We start from the raw sequence: 22,237 nt of genomic DNA, 5'->3' as shown, positions 1-22,237 counted from the left end.
TCAGACAAAAGGACAAAGCAGCGTGGGCGGCGGGCGGATTTCTTTTACACGAATCAATGTTGGATACTTCTCTTGTAAAGGAGTATCACCGATTTTTCTACATATTGTCTGAAACGGCTTCATAATCTAGCTGTTCTGAAGAGGCCAATGAAGAGACGCCTCACGTTGTAATCGCAATGCACGTGGTTTGGATATGAGCTCCCTGCAAAGAATCATGTTTCATATTGGTGGACTTCGATCCTTCCCTGAATCTGCTCTACGTAACATCAGAAGTTTCTTCAGTTCTCGAGAGAACTATCCCTATTTGGACAGTTTACCTGCCGTCAGCTCCTGACTCAAAGAATTCGACTTAGTTGGGCTGAGAATTCATCCCGATTTTGCCTAACTTAGTTTCATACAAAACTTAGCGAAAGTTATGAGATGACTCGACCGGAGAGATGATTGATCTGTGACATCTTCCCTATCTAACTGCCTAATCAGACACTCTTGTCTGTGGAGATTGCACCATTCAGACCCCCCATGCCACAGCCGCCCACATTAATTTAAAGGAAAGTTGTGTTAAAATATTATAAATTTAGCGTAGTAACTACATCAATCTGGTATGCGCGGTTGCTTTCTCAAACCTCACTCTGCAGCACGTAACCTGCAGCAGGAAGTACAGAAAACCCAATAACATCAACATGAATCTTAATCATCTTATACATATCTGGAGTTTATTAACGGGAAGAAGAGGTTCTGGGATGGGCTAGGACCCAATTTAACAGTAAAAAATAAAAAATGGCAGCCACCTGTGAGCTCAGTCACCCAAAACGGAGAATCATGCCTTGACAACCTCAGCTCCTTCTTACTCTAGTACTGTTATAACTTCAGATAACGAATTTTTTTTACACGAGCCAGAAATAATGACCACTTCCAACATGCTGTCCATGTCTATCAGCTCCACCACCGGCAGTGTTGGTGGCGTTCAGCTTGTAGATTCATCAATTATAGCTTTGGTGAAACTCGGATTTTTCTTCATAGAGTCCCTTTTAGCCTTCGACTCCTTCACCTTGCTTGCTCTAGCCAGTTACCTTGTGACATGGCTTCTGTAACGAAAGTAAAAAAAACAAGACGATGTCATACAGTTAAATGTGCACAGATTCGTCGAAATAATTCACAAAATCAGGAATTACCTGAAACTTAAAGTGTCGGTGGCGTTGATCTTGGAGATTCATCAATTATAGCTTTGTTGAAAGTCGGATTTTTCTTCATGGAGACCCTTTTAGCCTTCGACTCCTTGATCTTTCCTTGCAGGTTCTTAATGTAAATGGTTGCTTGCTCTAGCCAGTTACCTTGTGGCATGGCTTCTGTAACGAAAGTTAAAAAACAAGACGAAGTCATACAGTTAAATGTGCACAGATTCATCGAAATAATTCACAAAAATCAGAAATTACCTGAAACTTAAAGTGGCCATGTGGGATGAGAGAAGCCAGCTTGAGAGACAAAATCTTCATGGAAATTCTCCTATTCTTCACCGCTATCTTACGCTCAAGCCTAGACGAAGCTCCACAGATCTTCTTCATTTCCTCCTCCTACCCTTAGCTCCAGCGACAAAGACTGAGAGAACCCGTTTGCCGTATTGGCTTCTCTTTCTGGTTTTTTTCTTCATTCAGGTTCTAAGTGATCTGAGTTCCAGGGATTTTCTGCCTGCCAAACACTGAGTCTAGACGAAGACAAGAAATTTCAAGTGCAGTAAAAGGTTTTTTACGTTGCAGGATTGCAGTCATCACAGTTAATTAAGATGAAATCTGAGAACAGAAATCTTTGCCAGTTTCTACAGCTTACACCCCAAATATTTTTTATTAAACAAGCATGTGAAAATTTCACTACAACGTGAATCATTCCTGATTCCACACCTTTTATTTTGCTTTTCATTCAGTTTTTTTTTTTTTTTGTCGTGTCAAGCCGTTTTACTAATAAACCCAATAACTGTTACTAATATTAAGCTATTTTCCCGCCACACAGCTACAGTCGTTGAACCTTAATAAGTTGTAACCATGTATTATTTGTTGGATCATAAACTTGATCCATGATCTATCATCAAAGCCCAGCGAAAAGAAACTTTGAAATTTATAGTGTGTTGGCAAGTTAAGTCGGCAAGATAGATGTGCTGACAAGAAGCTTGGAGAAGAAGCCAACAAAACAGTAGCGTGTGTGGCAAAAAAATTGCCATGTAATAGAGTTGTATGTGGTGTTTATTTACTCTTAATGTCTATAAATAACATTGTAAACTATGTAAACTGATATGCAGAAATAAAAGAAATAATTCAGAGAGCCATTCCTCTTCCTGTCCGAAAGTGTAATTTTTTTTTCAGAGTGAAGAAGCGTCGCTATATTACCAACAGTGGTATTAAAGCTGGTCGGAATTTCTATACGAAGTTTCCATTACCAAGATCCAGGCAAAACGACGTCTCAGTGGAAGGATTTTCCGGTGAAAGGAAATCTAGAAATAGATACAACGACGTCTCTATTTTTTCGGCAGAGGAAGAAGACAATCCTGGTCCTGAATTTTATTTTTTTGTGTCAACTCGTCTGATTTCCCATAAACCCGGACGCATTAAAGCGAGGGTTCCCGCACGGACAAACTCATCCGGTTCAGTTCAACTCGGTGAGTTTACTCAACAATATTCTGATGGCTTGTAGAAGCTCGTCCAATGTCCGATCGGGGTGATTTTGGAGGCGTTGGATTCATATCATCGAAAGCTTCGATTTGATAAGGTAGAACCTTTGAAACAAATTACTAAAGATATTTTTTTTTGAAAAATGGCAAATAGTGTGACATCCTTCAAGTTCCGACTATCAAAAACAATATTTATGATAACTAGAGTATCAAGATGAAGGTTCTTCTTGGAGCACACGATGTCTGGGACATCGTTAAAAAAGGCTTTAGTGATCCAGAAAGAGAAGATGCTCTTACACAAGAGCAAAAGACAACTTTGAAGGATTCAAGAAAGAGAGACAAGAAATCTCTCTACCTCATCTATCAAGCATTAGATGATGATGGTTTTGATAAGATTTTGAGTGTAACCTCCATCAGAGAGGCGTGAGAGAAGTTGCAAACCTCTTATAAAGGAGTCAAGAAGGTGAAAAAGGTACAAACACTAAGAGGTGAATTTGAATCCTTACATATGAAAACATCCAAGTCTATTTCAGATTATTTTTCAAGAGTAGTAGTTGTTTCTAATCAATTGAAAATAAACGATGAAAAACGAAAAGATGTGAGAATAATAGAGAACATACTCTGTTCGTTGGATCCCAAAATCGAGCACATCATCGTGACAATTGAAGAAACCAAGGACTTAGAAGAAATGACGATAGAGCAACTTCAAGGATCTCTACAAGCCAATGAAGAAAAACACAAAAAGAAGAAAAATCTCTCTGAACAACTTATCAAGACACAAATCAAAGAAAAGGGTGAAGAACAAGGCTACACAAGAAACGAACGTGGTCGAGGTAGTGGACGAGGAAGAGGTTGTGGCTATGGATGAGGTTGAAATAACAATTCCAAAAACAGCTATGAGAAAAGTGAAAACTCAACAAGAGGTTGTGGAAGAGGAAACATGAATATCAGGTACAAAAAATCTCATATTCAATGTTATAATTGCCAAAAATTTGGGCATTATGCTTCATAATGTAGAACTCCCAAGAACAAGATCGTTGAGCAGACTAATTATGTTGAAACAAAGACAGAAGAAAAAGAAACTTTGTTATTAGCATACAGAAACAACAATGAAGAGCAAGAGAATATCTGGTATCTTGACACAAGGGCAAACAACAATATGTGTGGAAGAAGAAGCCTGTTCGTAAACCTCAATGAATCAATAAGTGAGAATGTCTCTCTGGGAAATGATTCCACCATGGCGGTATAAGGAAAATGTAACATTCTTCATGCAAAAGATGGTAGTCATCAATTAATTTCAAATGTCTACTACGTACCGAATATGAAAAATAACATTTTGAGCTTAGGTCAACTCTTAGAAAAAGGCTATGACATTCACATGAAAAATTATAGACTTTTTATAAGAGATGACAAAGGAGATTTGATAATAAAGGTACAAATGTCAAAGAATAAAATATTTCCTTTAAATATTCAAAACGATGTTGCCAAGTGTTTACATGCTTGTTATAAAGACACATTGTGGCTATGACATCTTCGCTTTGGGCATCTCAATTTTGAAGTTTTAAAGCTATTTTCAAAGAAAGAAATGGTGAGAGGCTTACCTCGAATTAATCACCCTAATCAAGTGTGTGAAGGGTGTTTATCAGGGAAGCAATTCAGAAAAAGCCTTCCAAAAAGATTAGATTCAAGAACCAAGAAGCCACTTGAGCTAATCCATACAGATGTATGTGGACCAATCAAGCCTAGCTCTTTAGGTAAAAGCAACTATTTTCTTCTCTTTATTGATGATTTTTCAAAGAAAACATGAGTATATTTCTTGAAACAAAAATCAGAAGTGTTTGAAGTCTTCAAGAAATTCAAAGTTGTAGTAGAGAAAGAAAGTGGTAAAGAAATTAAAGCCATGAGATCTGATCGAGGAGGAGAATTTACTTCCAGAGAATTTCAAGAATTCTGCAGAATAAATGGAATTCGTCGACCAATGACGGTTCCTAGATCCCCCCAACAAAATAAAGTGGCAGAAAGAAAGAACCAAACTATCCTCAATATAGTTCGGAGTATGGTTGAAAGCAAGAAATTACCTAAAGAGTTTTGGGCCGAAGCTGTGGCATGTACGATTTATTTATCTAACCGATCTCCAACAAAACGTGTTTGGGGAAAAACACCACAAGATGCATGGAATGGAAAAAAAACATGGCATCTCCCACTTAAGAGTGTTTGGGAGTACATGCACATATACCGGATGAAAGAAGAACCAAACTTGATAATAAAAGCGAAAGTTTTATCTTCATTGGTTATGATGCACATTCCACAGGCAACAAGTTTTACAATTCGAACAGTATGAAGATTGTAATCAGTTGAGACGTGGTGTTTGATGAAGAAGGATTATGGAATTTTGGATCTCATAAAGATAACTTCAATTTCTCCCCTCCATCTGAAGATGAGCCAATATCGATCGAACAAAATGGAGAAATGCAACTAGAGTCAGCGACTCCATCTACTTCAACTACAGACGAAGATGAGTCACCTTCGTCACATTCAAATGGGAGCCAAAGAATCGCGCCACGAATACGAAGTTTTCGAGAAATATATGAATAAACCAAGCCATCTGGTAATCTCACGCTTTTTTGTCTTTTTGCTGATTGTGAACCAGTAAGTTTTCAAGAAGTTGCACAAGAGAAGAATTAGAAAAAAGCCATGGATGAAGAAATCAAGGCCATCAAGAATAACAACACTTGGGAACTCATCCCACTTCCTAAAGGTCACAAACCCATTGGTGTTAAATGGGTGTTGAAGGCAAAAAGAAATGCCAAGGGAGAAATCGAAAAACACAAGGCAAAATTAGTTGCAAAAGGATACAACCAAAGAGCTGACATTGATTATGATGATGTATTTGCTCCTGTTGCACGTTTAGAAACTATAAAACTAATTATTTCTCTTGCAACTCAAAACAAATGGAAAATACATCAAATGAATGTAAAGTCTGCATTCCTAAATGGAGTGCTCGAAGAAAAATTTTACATCGAGAAAAGGGAAGTGAAGACAAAGTTTTGAAGCTAAAGAAGGCTCTTTACGGGTTAAAACAAGCACCAAGAGCATGAAATAGCCGGATTGACAAGTATTTTCAAGAGCATGGTTTTACAAAATGCCCATACGAGAATGCCCTATATATCAAGATAAAAAAGGAAGATGTGTTGATCGTGTGCCTATATGTGGATGATTTAATCTTTACAGGTAATACTTCAAACTTATTTGATGACTTCAAGAAGGCAATGGCCAAAGAATTTGAGATGATAGATATCGGGCTCATGGTGTATTATCTTGGCATCGAAGTTAAGCAACAAAAAGATGAAATTTTCATTTCACAAGAAGGCTATGCAAAAGAAATCTTGAAAAATTTCAAGATGAAAAATTGCAAGCCAACAAACACACCGATGGAATACAGAATCAAGATGTCCAAGCATGAAGAAGGAGAAAACGTAGATCCAACTTTTTTCAAAAGTATAGTAGGAAGTCTACGTTATCTAACCTGTACAAGGCCGGATATTTTTTATGCAATTGGATTGGTCAGTCGTTACATGGAATTTCCAACAACCACCCATTTTAAAGCCGCAAAGAGAATTTTTCGCTATTTGAAAGGTAATATTGACTTAGGCTTGTTCTATTCAGTTTCGAACAATTACAAGCTTATTGGATATAGCCATAGCAATTGAGGTGGAGACATAGATAACCGAAGTACTACTGGATTCGTATTTTTTATGGGAAATATTGCCTTCACATGGATGTTAAAGAAACAACAAATTGTCACATTGTCTACCTGTGAAGCAGAATATGTTGCAGTTACTTTATGCGTTTGTCATGCAATTTGGCTCAGAAATTTTTTAAAAGTTATAGGCTTAACACAAGAAGAGCCGACCATAATCTATGTTGACAACAAATCAGTCATTGCTCTACCAATGAATCCAGTATTTCATGATCGAAGCAAGCACATCGATATTCACTACCACTATATAAGAGAGTACATTGCTAGAAAGGATGTGCAAGTTGAATATGTGAAGTCACAAGATCAAGTTGCTGATATTTTTACTAAGCCACTGACAAGTGAAGACTTAACAAGATTAAGAAATCCACTTGAAGTTACAGGATCAAGTTTAAAGGGGAGTGTTGGATCCTAAACTTGATCTATGATCCATCATCGAAGCCCAACGAAAGGAACCTTCAAAATTTACAGTGTGCTGGCAAGTTAAGTCGGCAAGATAGATGTGCTGGCAAGAAGCTTGGAGAAGAAGCCAACAAATCAGTAATGTGTGTGGCAAAAAAATTGTCATGTAATAGAGTTGTATGTGATGCTTATTTACTCTTGATGTCTATAAATAGTACTGTATGATATGTAAACTGATATGCAGAAAGAAGATAAATAATTCAGAGAGTCATTCCTCTTCTTGTTCGAGAGCGTAAATTTTTTTCAGAGTGAAGGAGTGTCGTTATATTACCAACACTATTCCTCATTAACCATCGTGTTTGGGTGTCTCAATGATCATAGAACTCTCAAATATATCTTCCAAAATGTCTTAGATGTAATGTTATTGTATGTGTTTTTTATACTAGGAGTGAGATGTAATATTATGCGACGGGATTTTTGCAAGAGGGGGTGAGTTACTATAAGATTTTCAGAGGGAGATGATGGAAATATCTCGTCTATTCTTCCCTTGGAAGCCTAATGGAATAGACTCTTCTGGAACAGTTGGATTAATCAGCTGTGTCTCCAACCATCTCACCTGTGTAACATGGCGTCCTAGCTGGCAAGTTTATTACACTACCATCCCTTCCCAAGTTCAACCTTGTCCTCAGGTTGAGAGTTGGAAACAGTTTGAGAATGTCCTTCTTGTTTGCATCTTCTAATGGTAAATCCTTCCCACTTGATCAAGAGCAGAGGATTCAGGTCTGATTCCACTTAAGACAATGTCATATTTCTTTAGCCTAAATTGAGCTGAGAAGTTTATTATTTCTTTAGCATAAGACAATGTCATATTTCTTTAGCCTAAACTCAACCCATTTATTAAATGGGTGTAGAACCTTAATTCGTACCCGACCCATTCAAGTTTGGGTTAGGTTTGGGCTAAGCCCACTTAAATATTAATAAAATAAAACATAAAAATATTAGTTTAAAATTAAAAAATAAACTTATTTAAGATTTAAACAGAATTAGAAACCACCCCCACCCCCATCCAAAACACAATCAAGCTCACCGGCCTTACTTCCTACTCAAGTACCTGGCTATGAAGTTAACCCATTCAAATAATCACTTGTCGTTCTAGCATAAACAAACATATATGCTCGAAGGCAGGAAGGCTACTGACTCTTACCACTCCAGCAAGCAAATGTGTTAGCCAATGGGCCCTCAAAGACACACTTGGAAAGAACACAATGAAAAGGCTACACACAGATAAAAATAATGTTTACCAAGTTTTCGGGACCATTAGTGTCTTATGTTTATTGGAAACACTTTTCTAGTTGAAATTTTTTACCAAAAAAATCCAAGAAAATAATAAAAAAATTCGGATAAGATTTTCTTGCTAAGATGAGCCAAAAAAATATATAAATTTTTTTTAAATAAGTATTTGACAATTGACGCTATAATAATTTTAACACAGAACAATTTTGCATAACAATTTTATACTTGTCATTTACTAAAAATTTATCGGATAGTTATGGTGTTGGAAGATATGGTCAAGCTTCAATAACATTAATGTAATAACCCTTTTTATTTTTGTCTCTTATTCACACCTATTAGGGTGAAAGGTATACTTATAATTGATGTATTCTTGACCACTATAAATAAATGGGAGGATTAGGTTATTCAACACAACCCTAATCTTTCCCCGTCTTCTCCTCTACATGCTCCCTCTTTTTTCTCCTCTAGCCATCCTCTTCTCTTCCTTCTTCTCACTTTCTCTACTTCTTTTTTCTTCTCTCCTTCCTCCTCTTCTCCTTCACCACTTGTAACCTTAAAGTTCAAATATGATGGAGTCCTGAAAACAACAATAATATATAAAAATGATAATAATTTTCTATTTATTTCCTTGAAAAAAGCAGGTCCATTTAATTTATTCGAAGGTTTGTTGGAAATGTGTTTCCTAGGAAAAAACATTTCTAAATTTTCATGAGATATAAATTTCCAACCAAGGCAATAACGGGCCTTAATGTTTTAGTCATAAAAATAAGAAAGAAGAAGAAGATGACAGCAAAGCAGTCTTGGCTGCATTGAAGTTCATGCCAAAAGGAGCTTCATCTTTTTATTTCAGAATTCAAGTAATAATTAGGAAAAGGACTGAAATGTTCCTAGATACAAAAAATCACATATCTCCTAAAATATACCTCTGAATTGAATGAAATTTGAACCATATGCATATGAAAGCATTGTCTATCTAACAGACATAAACTATGATAAAACATAATATAATAAATAACCAAAATACCCCTAAACTGATATTTTAATAGGTTTCTTAGATGTCTCGTGTAGTGAAACTACTGAGATGTCTTAGACAAATATGCTACATATCACCATTTTATAGAGGGGCATATCATCTTGTCTCCCTAAAAATCCAAACCATCTCGCTCGATATGCAAGACATCTCTGAAAGATGGCCACCTCAAGTTTAAACCTGTTACATAAACTGCCATGGCAATGGGAATCTATTAATGGTTTCAAGAAGCCACTAAGATTACTCATCACATGAAGAATCTTAATAATTCTTAAGCTCTTTGCAGGAAATAGGTGTTCTCTTATTAACAGATTATAAAGTGAATAATGGGATTTGCAAGTTCAAAGTATTTCACCAAGTATGTGGGACTTCGTTGAGTCAGTCAGAGACGTCCTAGAAGGATTTCTAATGCAAAATTAACTATGACGAGACACAGAGCAAAGTTAGTTAGTTGTAAATTGATCTATTGGTACAATCTGAGTTAAACTCATCTCAATAGAATTTTCTCCTTTCCAATTAAGATCATATCATTCTTTTCAGGCAACCAATTTAAGTTGGTCCATGGTTTGAAATACTGTGCATAGACTTTTTGCATGATGTAGTGATCAATCAAAAAGTTTGATGAGGTAGATACAGATGATTAAGTCCATGTTTCAAAGAAGAGGAACTGAAAGCTAGGAAGAGAATAGAAATGAACAAAAATGCAGGAATGCAGAAATTGAGTCATGCTTCCTGATGATACCTCCTTAAGTTGATAAAGTGGAATTCAAATGCAGAAAAGTTTCACTTCCAGAAGAGTATCACTTTTTTTTTTTTTAAATGAGGAATGTCACTTTTTTTTTATAGAAATAAGAATAGAACAAAGAATATAAGTAAGAGACGAAGTAAAACTTAAGCATTTTCTGCTCACAGCAGAGTGAGAAAGAAAATAGAAAATCAGCAGAGGCAGTTTAACATATAAACGTGGGGTACTTATAATGCCTATGCCTATGCCTATTAAAAACTACTTTCTGAAAGCCATCCCCAGTTTTGAGTCTTCAAAGAAAGCATTGAATAATAACATTGTGCAATGACATTAGAGATTGACCACAGCCCAATATTGCAGGAAGCCTAACATTCAGTGATAATACCCAGTGTCAGCAACCAATTCCAGGAGACTGCAAACTCCAGACATATATCAGGAATTCAACTATCCAGCAAAGAGAAAAAATCTATAGGTTTCAAATGGGTCTACTGAAACTAGTTTTCTAGAACAAAATTAAACCTATCTACTCAAATAGGTTTTCAACAACAATACTGAATATAAGAAAGTAGCTAGGTGAGCAGCACGAAGAAACCTCTGAAAACCTCAGTAATATGATCCATTTTTTAAAATAAAAATATGAACTGTTAGTAGAGCAAGATAAGCATTGTTGATTTTTAGTCTGCTTTTGCGTACTTCTGATTTTTTTAATAGTTCCTCCTCCATATGCACAATCCTATTTGCTCTTTTATATTACATTATAACCATTTCCAGGTTTCAAAATCAAACCTAAAGCTCTGACTCCACTCAATCTTGAAATAACTTGATGTTTGGTCATTTTTTTATTTGTAATTCCTTCCAGATCCTATGCTTTAGAATTCCAAGCTGACATATTTGAATCTTGCTAGCTGGCAGAATCGCCTCATTTAGCCCCAAACTTGTTACCTGGTCAACACCTCACTTTAGCCTGCTGAACTGACCGCTGGAAAGAATTTCTTTCAAGTTCCACCAAAGAAGCTTCTTTGTTCTGTCTCTCTATGAATCCTAGCAAAACCCTTTGGTATAGCCCACAAACAACTTCTTGGATCCACCTTTATTATTTGAAGTGATTCCTTGATGAAGCCTTCCATTTAAATTATGGACAATCAGTTCGATGTGCCCATAAACCAGCAATTCTGCCAAGTCTTTCTTCAAAGCACCATGGCTTCAACTCACATTCAGGTCCCTCTTGCCATTTCCCATGCAGCTACTTAGTCAACTTGTGGAGGCTATACAGAACAATAAGTACAGCAATACATGAGCAGTTGGCAATATTGTTCTTCTGTTGTCTGACGGGAAGAAATGGCATTTGGAAGTGTTGCTGATTTTACATTTAGGTTTTGGCTGCAGGCCAGGCATACCTGGCACGCTAATTCATTACATGAGCAATTAGCAATATCGTTCTTCTGCTGTCTGATGGTAAGAAATGGCATTTGGAAATGTTGCTGATTCTACATTAGATTTTGGCTGCAGGCCAGACATACCTGGCATAAAATCTGTCCGTGTAGGTAGATTATCCAACCTCTCCATTCATTCTCCTTCTTTCCTGTTCTTTTGTTGCCTCCTTTAAAAAAGAAGAAAAAAATTAAAAAAAATACACTACTAACATTGTTTGAACTCAAAACCTTTCCTATTTAAGTTTTTGAGGTGGAGTAAGGGAACGATTTACCAGCTACATTTTTATAGATTTAATGCTTAATCTAACTAATTCTAAGTAACGGACTAAAAACACCTTCTCTAACTACTATATTGGAACTTATAACTCGAAGAATTAAATTCGAAGTTTCTCACGGAAACTATCTTAATTATTTTTCAACGCCCTTAACTGATCCAAGCATGGAAATTAAAAACAAATTCTCCACCGTATACTTAATAAAAACAAATGAAGAACATGTGCTCAGAAAGATTAAAATGAAACTAGTTAACATATGAAGTAACAATACAAGTCCATTGCCCGGAAGCAATTAGCATGTAATATAGAGATTCTGAAACTTTTTTAACATAAGCCAATGAAGAGAACATAAACTGCGAAAAAAAATGGGACTGACAAAATCGTAAAGAATAATAAATGATAACAAATAAAACCTAGGAATTGAAATGTCTACATGCTGACAGAGGGCGCGCTTAAGCTGAGAAAGACGAGCCGCAGTTGGAGAAGAACTGGCGACTTTAGCTGCCAAACAAAGAAGCATAGGGAGAGATACAAAGAGCTCTTCTAGCACAAGTAGAAGCCATGCTTTGCTTCGGAGGGAAAACTCCAACCCTCTTGCCGTGTGGTTTTGGTCGGAACGAATTACTGAGAACTGTTAAGTGAATCCAGGGCCCCCGATTGAGAAGGCCTTGTAAAAGCCCAAATCCAGCCCATACCAGAACAACGTGAATTAAAGGGATATAGATACTAATATGGATCAGTGGGCTGACACACACCTAGCCCATCATGTCTATGGCCTTTAGCTTTTGTTGCATCATTGCGTCTGGCCATCAGCTACCAACTTGGCTGTCGACTCGCATCTCCGACACTCCGTATAGCGTTCGGGAAATACCCGTATCCAACATCATATAAACCTTATCCCTTAGCCGTACAAGATCCCACAAATCGCCGAGGAATACAAGAAATCGTCTTCGGAGGTCGCCAACTCGATAAAAAAGGTAACAGTCCGAGCAGGCTATCTGTTGATGGGCCCCGCCTAAACAGAAGCGCTCGGATGCATCGACACGATATCAATCATAAAGGACAGAGATGTGACAATTGACAAATGATACACGTAATTCGAAGATTATCGTTCTGAACTACATGCTTTAGTAGTTAGTGACGTGTCGCTCTACAGTTGACTGGAGTTGACTGGCTAAATTGATTCATTGAAGGATCTGGCTGTAGCCGATGCTCGAAAATATCTAATATGGATTATTTGCTTAGCCTCCTTAATCACAGGTTAAATAACTTATAACTTATCCAGGCCGTTCATCTCATCGTGAATCGAAAGGGCTCGTGGGACCATTTAAGAAACAGTTGCGATTGTTGACTCCGTGTTCCATTTAGAAACCAACGGTGCAAAATGCAAGTGGTCCAAAACCTCATCCGCAGTGGCTCGCCCGAGGAACCGCTCGTACGCGCGGTCGGGACCGTGCCGTTGGCCGACGTGGCTGCTGCGCCGTCTATCACGCCGTTAAAGGCATCTTTACGCAGTGGTCCTCTGTTTAAAGGGGTTTCCCGTTTCGCCAAAACTTAAAGAGCCAGGAAGCTGTGTCTGGAATTGGTCTGGCGATAGATTCCGAGCGCGTGATTTCATACCTCTCCCGCTTGAAAAAGTAGCAATATTTTTAACAGCTGTTGTCCGACGCCTGAAAGCGAGTTGAAAAGGAAGCTACTCTTGCGTTCTTCTCTTTTGTTCTTGCTTCTTTCTGAAAAGATTACCGGTCTTCCGACGACGGGAAGTTCTTTGCGGTTTGAATAAACGACGAATGGCAGGCGAATCTAGTAGAATGTGAGGTTTCTTGGACCGAGTGTCCGTCTCTGGCATTTTGTAGCGGTTTGTGCGAGAGAGAGAACGGCTTTGGGCCTCGGAAGATGATTTCGAGAAAGACAGTCTTGGTCTTGCTCGTCTTCACTGTTCTTTGGCCTATCGTTCTTTACACGGAGACGCTCAGCGCTTTCTCGAATTCTCTGAGTATGTTCAGTAGATTCAAGATAAGAATCTTTGAAACTAGAAAGAAATATGGAAAATTTTCGGGTTTTTAAAAAATATTCTTTCTGATGTTCTTTTTTCTGTAATTATCAGGCAGAACCGAGTTCCTTGAAGATTCTTCAGCTCTTGTGAGTTAATTTTCTGTTACAAGCAATTTTTTTATTGATGTTCTTCAATATGTTCGGAAAGTTTCGTCTGAAACTTCAGAAAATTTCACGAAATCAGAGTTTATCTTATCCATTTAAAATTTTGTATATATGCTTTTTGTCTTTTTCAGGCATTTGCTGGTGATATCGGCAAATTAAATGCACTTCCGCAGGTAAATACTGGTTTTCGGGTCCCATTTAGGATCCTGATTCCTTATTTCAGATCTTAATTTCCATTTTCCTCATCTTTTGACGCATAGGAAATCTCGAACTCCTTAAAAGAGCCGGTTGGAAATGTGTATCTTGAGGATTCGGTTAATTCAGGTTTTATCTCCAATGAACTGAGTTCGAGTGAGAGATATCCTGCTGGAGAGATCAATTCGTCTATGGAAGGTCCGTTTTTGTTTTAAGTTTGATTTTTTGTCGTGATCTTGGAAAAGCAGGAATAGGTTTCATGGCCGAAGCAATCGGTAAAACTGCATTCGTATTCTGTCTTTTAATAATCTTTTTATTTACAGGATTGCGCTTGAAGCAATCTGCGGAGCATAAAGCGAGAGTATTATCTGCAGCAAATGAAGAAGATGTGCCTGAAAAGCTGAACTTCATTGAACAATTAACAGAAAGAGGCAGTGAAGGAACTGGCAACGGACAACAAACTCATGAATCGCAGATGGAAAAGAAAGAACAGCCTGTGGAAACTGTTTCTGTCAAAGAGGTAACTATTCTTATTCCAGCATCCATACATTTTGGCTCTTGCTCTGATTGTACTGCTTTGAGGCTTTTTAAGATTGATGGTTTATTAATATTTGTATTTCTACGCTTTAGTATTAATATTCTTGAGGTCTTTATCAAAAAAAAAAAAGTATTAATATTCTTGAGGTCTTTCCTAGCTGCAAGTTTTGCCTCTTGTTTCAAGAGTTATGTCATACGGGATCTTTAATGAATTTGTAGCTGTTGAGTTGCTTTTTAGGGAGGAAAAGTTGTCTTTATGTGTATCAGAATGCTCAATATTTTAGAAAGTCATAGTACTGTTTAACGTTTGCAAATTGCATCATGATGAGCTTCTCTCGTTTGCTGTTTCGTTAAGGAGCCAAGTAGAGATTGCATCTTGGAGTGCCTGACAGTCTTCTCTCTGTTAATTATATTGTATTAGAGTCTGCTATCATGGGATTCTATTGGCTTGATCCTTAAAAATGGGTAGGAGAGACAAAAAAGTATTATCCTCATAGCTGAAGCCAGCGGAGGGTGGCAAATCCAGGGGTATTTGGGAGAGCAGAACATTTCATGGAACAGAGATCCTTTTAAGTGCTTTTAGTTGAACTTTGTAATTATGACAACTCTTGTGTGGCTGCTCAATCACTACAAAAAGGAAAAAATAAGAATTTGGAATTGAAAACAATTGTTATGGTCTTAAGTTTTAGTTTTTTTTCACATTTGTCATGAACTTGCTTCTGTATTGATAAAAGATGAACAGCAGGAATTGTTTGAAATGTGGTTGAGACATAGTGGATATATTTGCCTCCGGGCCTTCTCAACTTTTATATTGGCTCCACTGATGAACAGGTTATAGTAAGTCATGCATAGTCTTTTGAGTAGTCAAAAGTTTGCTTTGTTAACTTTAAAATCTCTTCTATGTCTGCATCAAGTAGCTTAAGTCGAAGTACTTGTAGATTCTAATATCCTTTCGTGTTTTTATATACAGGAAAACAAAACCAAAGAGCAGCCACAAACATCTGGTACTGTTGGCTCACAGGAATCTCATAGAACCAAAACTGAGGAGCTGGGTGGCAAAGTAGTTATAGAAGATGCTAGAGTACGGTACCTTAGAGATCAAGTGATCAGAGCTAAGGTCTACATTAGTCTGGGATCCATCCGTAGCAACTCTCCCTTATTAAAGGAGCTCCGCCTAAGATTAAGGGAAGTTCAGCGAGCAGTTGGTGATGCAATGAAGGATTCTGATCTGCCAAAAAAGTAAGACCTTGTATCAAGCATCTATGCATAGTTGGTTTTGTTGATTATGGCTTCTTTGAGTTTTCCAGTTTGAAAATATGTTGCCCTTTATATGTCTGACCTTGTTATAAGAAACCAGTGCCAAAGAAAAAATGAAGGCGATGGACCAAGCTCTGGCCAAAGCTATGCAGGTCCAAGATGACTGTAATGTCATCATCAAGAAGCTTCGTGCTATTCTCCATTCCACAGAAGAACAACTGCGAGCTCATAAGAAGCAAGCTATGTTTCTGACACAGCTAGCGGCAAAAACCCTTCCAAAAGGTCTTCACTGTCTGCCTTTACGGCTTTCTACTGAGTACTATATGCTTAGCCCTAGCCAACAACAGTTTCTGCACCAAGAGAAACTAGAAGACCCTAGCTTATATCACTATGCACTTTTCTCGGACAATGTATTGGCAGCAGCTGTTGTTGTGAACTCTACAGTTTTTCATGCCAAGGTAAGCTGAGCTCTTATGTCAATTGTACTCCCTTTGTCAGGGGTAGGCATCTCGGTATATTGAGATCGGTCAGACCCTTTTAAATCCAATATGTAATGGCTGATACATATTGTGCATTGGATTGTATTTCTTGTCTCAAAGTAGAAAAACCATTAAAATAATTTAAAAGGTGATACATGACATATCTATGTATTGTATCGGTACCTTTAAAATCTAAGGCGAATCGGGTGAGATGCAAGATTTATTGCTGATATGCCCAAACATGATCTCTCTCTCTCTCTCTCTCTCTCAGTTGCTTATCATTTGTAGTATTATGTGAGAAGTTAACTATCCCTATTTTGTTTTGTAGGAACCTGAAAAGCATGTTTTCCACATTGTTACAGACAGGCTTAATTATGCTGCAATGAGAATGTGGTTTTTGGCTAACCCACCTCATTCAGCTACTATCCAGGTTCAGAATATTGAAGAATTTGCATGGCTGAATGCAAGCTACAGTCCAGTTCTCAAGCAGCTAGCATCTCCGTCAATGATAGATTATTACTTCCGTACACGCCGTTCAAACTCAGATTCAAACTTGAAGTACCGGAACCCTAAGTACCTTTCTATGCTGAATCATCTCCGGTTCTACCTGCCAGAGATCTTCCCTAAGCTCAATAAAGTGCTATTCTTGGATGATGATGTAGTTGTTCAAAAGGATTTGACAGGGCTTTGGAGAATTAATCTGAAGGGAAAGGTGAATGGTGCGGTTGAAACTTGTGGTGAGAGTTTCCACCGGTTTGATAGGTACCTGAACTTCTCAAACCCACTCATTTCCAAGAACTTCAATCCTCGAGCGTGCGGATGGGCATACGGGATGAATATATTTGATTTGGATGAATGGAGGAGGCAAAAGATAACAGAGGTGTACCATTCATGGCAAAATCTGGTAAGAGAATTTTTTTTTGAACTACAAAATTATTCTGTTTTTGTTCATTTCATTGGCGTCTGAGAAATGAAAAAGCAAAGCTTCCATTCTTGATCACTGCGCGCTTACATATACAGACATGGAAAATATTGAGAAACAGTCGGGAGAGTGGGGCTAAGATTTATTCTCTTTGCTTACCCATTCCTTTGTTGTATTTTATGATGGTTTCTTCTATGCTTTGTCCCGCTTACTGTTTATGACTACACAAACTGCTGTGCAGAACCATGATAGAACGTTGTGGAAGTTGGGAACTCTCCCGCCGGGTCTGATTACATTTTGGAATCGGACATATCCTCTTGGCCGTTCGTGGCATGTCCTGGGTCTTGGTTACAATCCGAATGTGAATCTGAAGGAAATTGAAAAGGCAGCTGTTATCCATTATAATGGAAATATGAAACCTTGGCTTGAGATACGTTTGGCCAAGTACAAAGACTACTGGGGAAAGTTTGTGAACTATGACCAAGTATATCTCCACGAATGCAACCTGAGTCCGTGAAACAAATATATTGATCGAAGCTCTCCACTAAGTTACCTTGGCATATACTGGCATATTCTTTCTGAGGCGTTTGTTATAGCTGTTAGCTTTTATTGATTTTTTTTTTCTCTCATCAGAATTGTAAGCAGCTCTAGGTTGATTCTTTCTGCTCATACAGCCTTGTCACAAATTGCCAAATTTTTCTTCTTTTTTTTTTTTTTTGGGGCATATATTGGCTACTTCATTTCCCTGCAATAGTGCAGGTATATTGTACATTTAAGTATGATTACAGCGATTTCAACTGAAGAAGTGTTCCACGATAACGTCCTTCTCTCCCTCTCGTGGGTGGTTGTTTCTCTGTAAAAGTGAACTTTGTCGGCTAAAAACACGAGAGCTGTCAACACTTTCCGTTTAAATTAGATGGGCTAGAAGATGAATAGACTGGTCCGGGAATCATTTTCAGAAGTTACGGCGTGATTGATTGAAGTTTTTAGTGAAGGTTACGAGCCTCTTATTTATCCTATTCAAAATTCACGACTTTTGATGATGATAGGTCTCACGTTCAGGAAAGACAAAAAAAAAAAAAAAAAGACCGGAAGGTCGATCATGTTCGGCAGGCGAGCCGACAGGCCTGGCAAGAAGAGTATTTTCTCTTTCTTATGATAATAAATAGGTGAAAAATGAAGCAACTTTTGGCTTGTTCTGAACTTATCGCTAAGGTTTATATTTTAATTTTTAATTTATGTGGCGTTAAAACACAATTGGACTCTCTACTAGCCAACACAATCTGATTCATCGCATCAGATGGAGAAAAAAACAATAGTTCAGTGTAGAGAAGTACCAGTGGCCGGGCTCAACGGTGTTCACGCGACAGGCGCAAGAACACCAACGGCTATAGCTGAAGTGAAACCGCGGGAGGCACGAGAGATACTGTCACCCACGTGTGACGACAGCTTTGGTGGCATTTATAACTGGGCTGAGACGGTTGGATCACTCACTCTCGTGCTGGCGTGGGGACCACTCCAGTGATGGACACTTTCTGTGGGGCCCATCGTGATACGCAATTTATGTTGTAAGAGATGGGGGAGGGAGTGTGAGGTGGAGCCCAGAAGGGAGGCTGTCCTCCGCTGTCGGTAGCGTGAGAATGGCGTAGGTAGAGCCATGCGATCAAGTTTTTGGTTTGCTCGTCTGGAATCACGTGAGCCTCTGAAGTGGGCCCCAGTTTCTCTTCGTCTTATCCCTAGGGGACGGCAAGTCATTTTCTACCGATAGTGACGTCTTGTGTCGGTTGCGTACGGAATACAAAACGGTATCTAGTTGAAGTATATTAATTATTCTCTATACGCTGCTAGGGTCTGCGATGAATTACAATATCCTGGAGTATACGATTGATTCATCGGCGCTTTTCTCATCGTGAGTGAAAATCGTCGGCGAAGGTAACCTCGGAAGTGATGGAATCTTGACGTGGCAGTTATCTGGATGAGGGCTCTGTGAAAGGAAATGAAGCGATAATCTCCATATTCTACTGGGTTTTCCTTCTTCAATGCGGAAACTGGAAAGGCTGGAGTTAGCTTTACCGCCGGCAGAAGGAAGAATAATGGCGGAGCCTTTTTTTGAGTTCTTATCCCTTGGAAAGGAAGAGAATCCTTGCCTGGCAAGGGTAGTAAAGTCGGATCGCCGCCTCCTTGCTCCATTTTAAAGATTTCATTTCCGTTGCTTCGCTTGCGCGCTGGAAGAATTTATGATGATGATTCGGTACTGATGGCGTTTCGATTTTTGATAAGCTTATCAGTTATTCAGCTATATGAGATGTAATAAGCAGGAGGAAAGCATTCTACCAATCTGAGGCATCAACATAAATGGAGGCTAAGTTCTGCCAAGGTAAACCAAGAAAGAAATTGGTATATTTGCTATAGGCATGCTGTAGCCATGAAGTGGAAATTTACAACAATGTTCTAAAGGGAAAAAGAATTAGCTAGATACAAATGGGATTTTCTCTTTCCTTCTCTTAGTTGCTTTTGATAGAATGAATGGAAAATCTGATGAGATTAGTCTTTCCAAACAGGAAGGATGCCCTGAGCTGCCAACCTCTTCTCAACCCAAAACACCACATGTTTTGCTGTGATTCTCTTTTCGTCGATGAGAAAAGGCTCAACAGTGCTAGCTCCTGATCCATACGAAGACAGGGAAAATCCCTTTGGACCTTCAGAAGAAAAAAAATAGTGAAATTAGGACTAATAATGCAGCCCGATTACAACCAGAAGAATAAACAGAGTTATCTGACGCTGACGGTGGAAAAGTTATAAATGTCTGTACCTGTGAGGACTCCATCAGGGAAGAATGCCCAGAAAGTGTAAGGAATGCCATTCTGAAGAAATGAACCTTCCAACTATTTTTCATATGACGCATGAGATTAGAATCAGTACTGTAAACTAAAGATCAATGAAGAACATATATGAATAAACTAAAATTATCTGTGAACTAATAAAGAAAATGATGAATGTTAAACCAGGTTTTTAGATGTTCATGATTTACCAAACTTTTGCACCCAGTGGTTTTAAATTTTAAAACACTTAACGTCGACCTATGAATCAGTACGATTAATATAGTAAATCATATACTTATTAAATCTTAGTTATAAGGTAAAAAAATCGTTTAAAATCTGATGCAGATATAATGACCTGATGCATTTATTTAATATCTGCACCAAGTCTCGCAATTGGGATGAGTTTCCATATTCTTTGAATTTGTTTTGGCTTCTTTCGTATTGATCAGGCGTGAAAGATGTAAATAATCTACAGAATGCGATGAATGAAAGTAGAATATATGCAGACCTTGTTATCTTGAAACGAGAGCTCAATTTCTGTTAGATCATCTTGAGCTTCAAGGATAGCTTTTAGTGAAGGTAACACGTCTTCTTCCATCAGTTCAGGCAGGGCTTTGGCTGGAGCCTTCGCCGGAGATGTACGTTTGGGCTTTGCCGGCGCTTCTTTTGGAGTTTCAGCGCTTTCTTTTGTTTCAGTGGCTACATGATTAAAACGGGAAATACAATTCAGATTGCACGGTGGAGTACTAGCAGCAAGTGCAAAAATTGGAAAAAATGGAACTATCCTTGACGGCCACAATTTCGTCATTAATGTTCTTCTGTTGAAAATACATGCGCGTTTTTATTTAATATACAAGAAACGACAGTCGTTTATGGTTTTCTATCTTCTTCCTCTGTTTAGCATTTGAATGGAGATATTCAAGAGAAAGGGAAACAATTCTTACCTGTGGCAGTGGAAGACTCAGCTGAACAAACAAACTTCCCAGCCGGTAGAAGAGACACCCTTCTGCCTTCTCCCCGTCGTTTTCTGCTCGCTCCAAAACCTGAAACCGAGACCGGACAAACGGAGCTCTTTGATGAACCCGTTAGAAGTCTGCACATGTTGAACGACCGAGAAGCCATATTGGTGAAAGTCATGGCTAGAGAATGCTCTACAGTGGTACCTTTCACCAGAGAATCGGCAAATCCTGCAGCATTTGCACCGGGGAAGTAACCGGAATCTTATTTGCTCCGACAAATACAAATTCAACGGTTTGTATTTGTCGAGTTGGGCGTCTAGTATAGTTTCAGTGGGTTGGAACGGAAGTCTGAATGATGGAAGATTTGGTCTGATAGAAGTGTGTGGTGGGCAAAAAATGATTTTATTCAGAGAGTAAAACGTCGACCTCTAGTTTTTCGGATGGCTCTACACCCTGGATCACTACTTGACTCGAAGGACAGTTTTTTTTCCCGTTTATTGCCCTCAGCTACCAACAACATGTGCAAAGACCAACACGCTATCTCAGCCATCCGGTCATAATCAAATGGTTATTTTAGCCATCAGATCATAATCAAACGGCTATCTTAGCCCTCCGAGCAATCTATATCTCAACCATCCGATCAATTGCTATCTCAACCATCCGACCAGGTAAATGGGTAAGTGGGTTTAGTGGGCTCTTCTGTGTAAAGAAAAGCCCACTAAATAGTTTCTTCGGTCTCTTGGTCAGCTTTAGATCTGAATTATCTTTCTTATAAAAATTACTTTATTTATAAGAATATTATTATCTCTATTTTTTTATTATTATAAATTTATATATTTCTCAAAAATCTCAAATAAACTTCGATCATGAATCCATATAAAATAGAAAATATCAAATTTAAGTAATTTAATTAAGTTTAATGGTTAATTTAAAGCAGGGGTAGTGTTTTGGATGTGTTTAGGGTTTATAGCCTTATTTAATTAGAGAACTGATCTCATAGCAATATCAATGCCCTAGACCTTTTTATATTTTTATGTCGTGCGTGTCAAATTTATTCACTGAGACCATCTTCGTCACTAAAACTTCTAAGAGATTAGTCGAAGAGAGACGCTTGGCTCCCAAAACTTGTCAAACTTCGAAGACAGCAAAATTACTATTTTCCCGATTGACTTACGAAGAACAGGGAATTTTTACTTCTTCGCAATGACCGACTCGTGATCTAATTTATAATTATACTTCCTTGTTACTTTCCAAACTTATACTTGTCCTTCTTCCACCAGGATTGATATTTTCAGACCACCGCACCTATATA

The 22,237-nt window shown here is 38.1% G+C and overlaps 2 protein-coding genes across 2 annotated transcripts; one reads left to right on the top strand and one right to left on the bottom strand.

Moving 5' to 3' along the window:
- The first annotated feature begins 13,165 nt into the window (after window positions 1–13,165).
- On the top strand, window positions 13,166–17,963 carry LOC137940321 (probable galacturonosyltransferase 4). Its single transcript, XM_068785315.1, has 9 exons — window positions 13,166–13,590; window positions 13,702–13,736; window positions 13,886–13,927; window positions 14,015–14,147; window positions 14,273–14,469; window positions 15,457–15,725; window positions 15,844–16,201; window positions 16,551–17,126; window positions 17,386–17,963. Exons 1-9 carry the CDS (start codon window positions 13,491–13,493, stop codon window positions 17,659–17,661), a joined length of 1,986 nt encoding a protein of 661 aa, XP_068641416.1. The 5' UTR covers window positions 13,166–13,490; the 3' UTR covers window positions 17,662–17,963.
- A 1,558-nt stretch (window positions 17,964–19,521) lies between these two features.
- Window positions 19,522–21,225, bottom strand: LOC137942166 (uncharacterized). The gene is made up of 4 exons (XM_068787859.1): window positions 20,911–21,225; window positions 20,475–20,665; window positions 19,957–20,029; window positions 19,522–19,843 (listed from the first exon to the last, which is right to left on the bottom strand). The coding sequence occupies exons 1-4, from the start codon at window positions 21,101–21,103 to the stop codon at window positions 19,689–19,691; spliced, it is 612 nt and encodes a 203-aa protein (XP_068643960.1). The 5' UTR covers window positions 21,104–21,225; the 3' UTR covers window positions 19,522–19,688.
- Between the last annotated feature and the right edge of the window lie 1,012 nt (window positions 21,226–22,237).

Source organism: Aristolochia californica, unplaced genomic scaffold (assembly GCF_029961685.1).
Source record: "Aristolochia californica isolate CCGP_79_NKW_82.1479 unplaced genomic scaffold, dmAriCali1.0.hap1 SCAF_9, whole genome shotgun sequence".
In the NCBI taxonomy this organism is placed as follows: domain Eukaryota; kingdom Viridiplantae; phylum Streptophyta; class Magnoliopsida; order Piperales; family Aristolochiaceae; genus Aristolochia; species Aristolochia californica.
The sequence above is the reverse complement of the archived record's forward strand: the minus strand, read 5'-3'. Positions and strand labels throughout refer to the sequence as shown.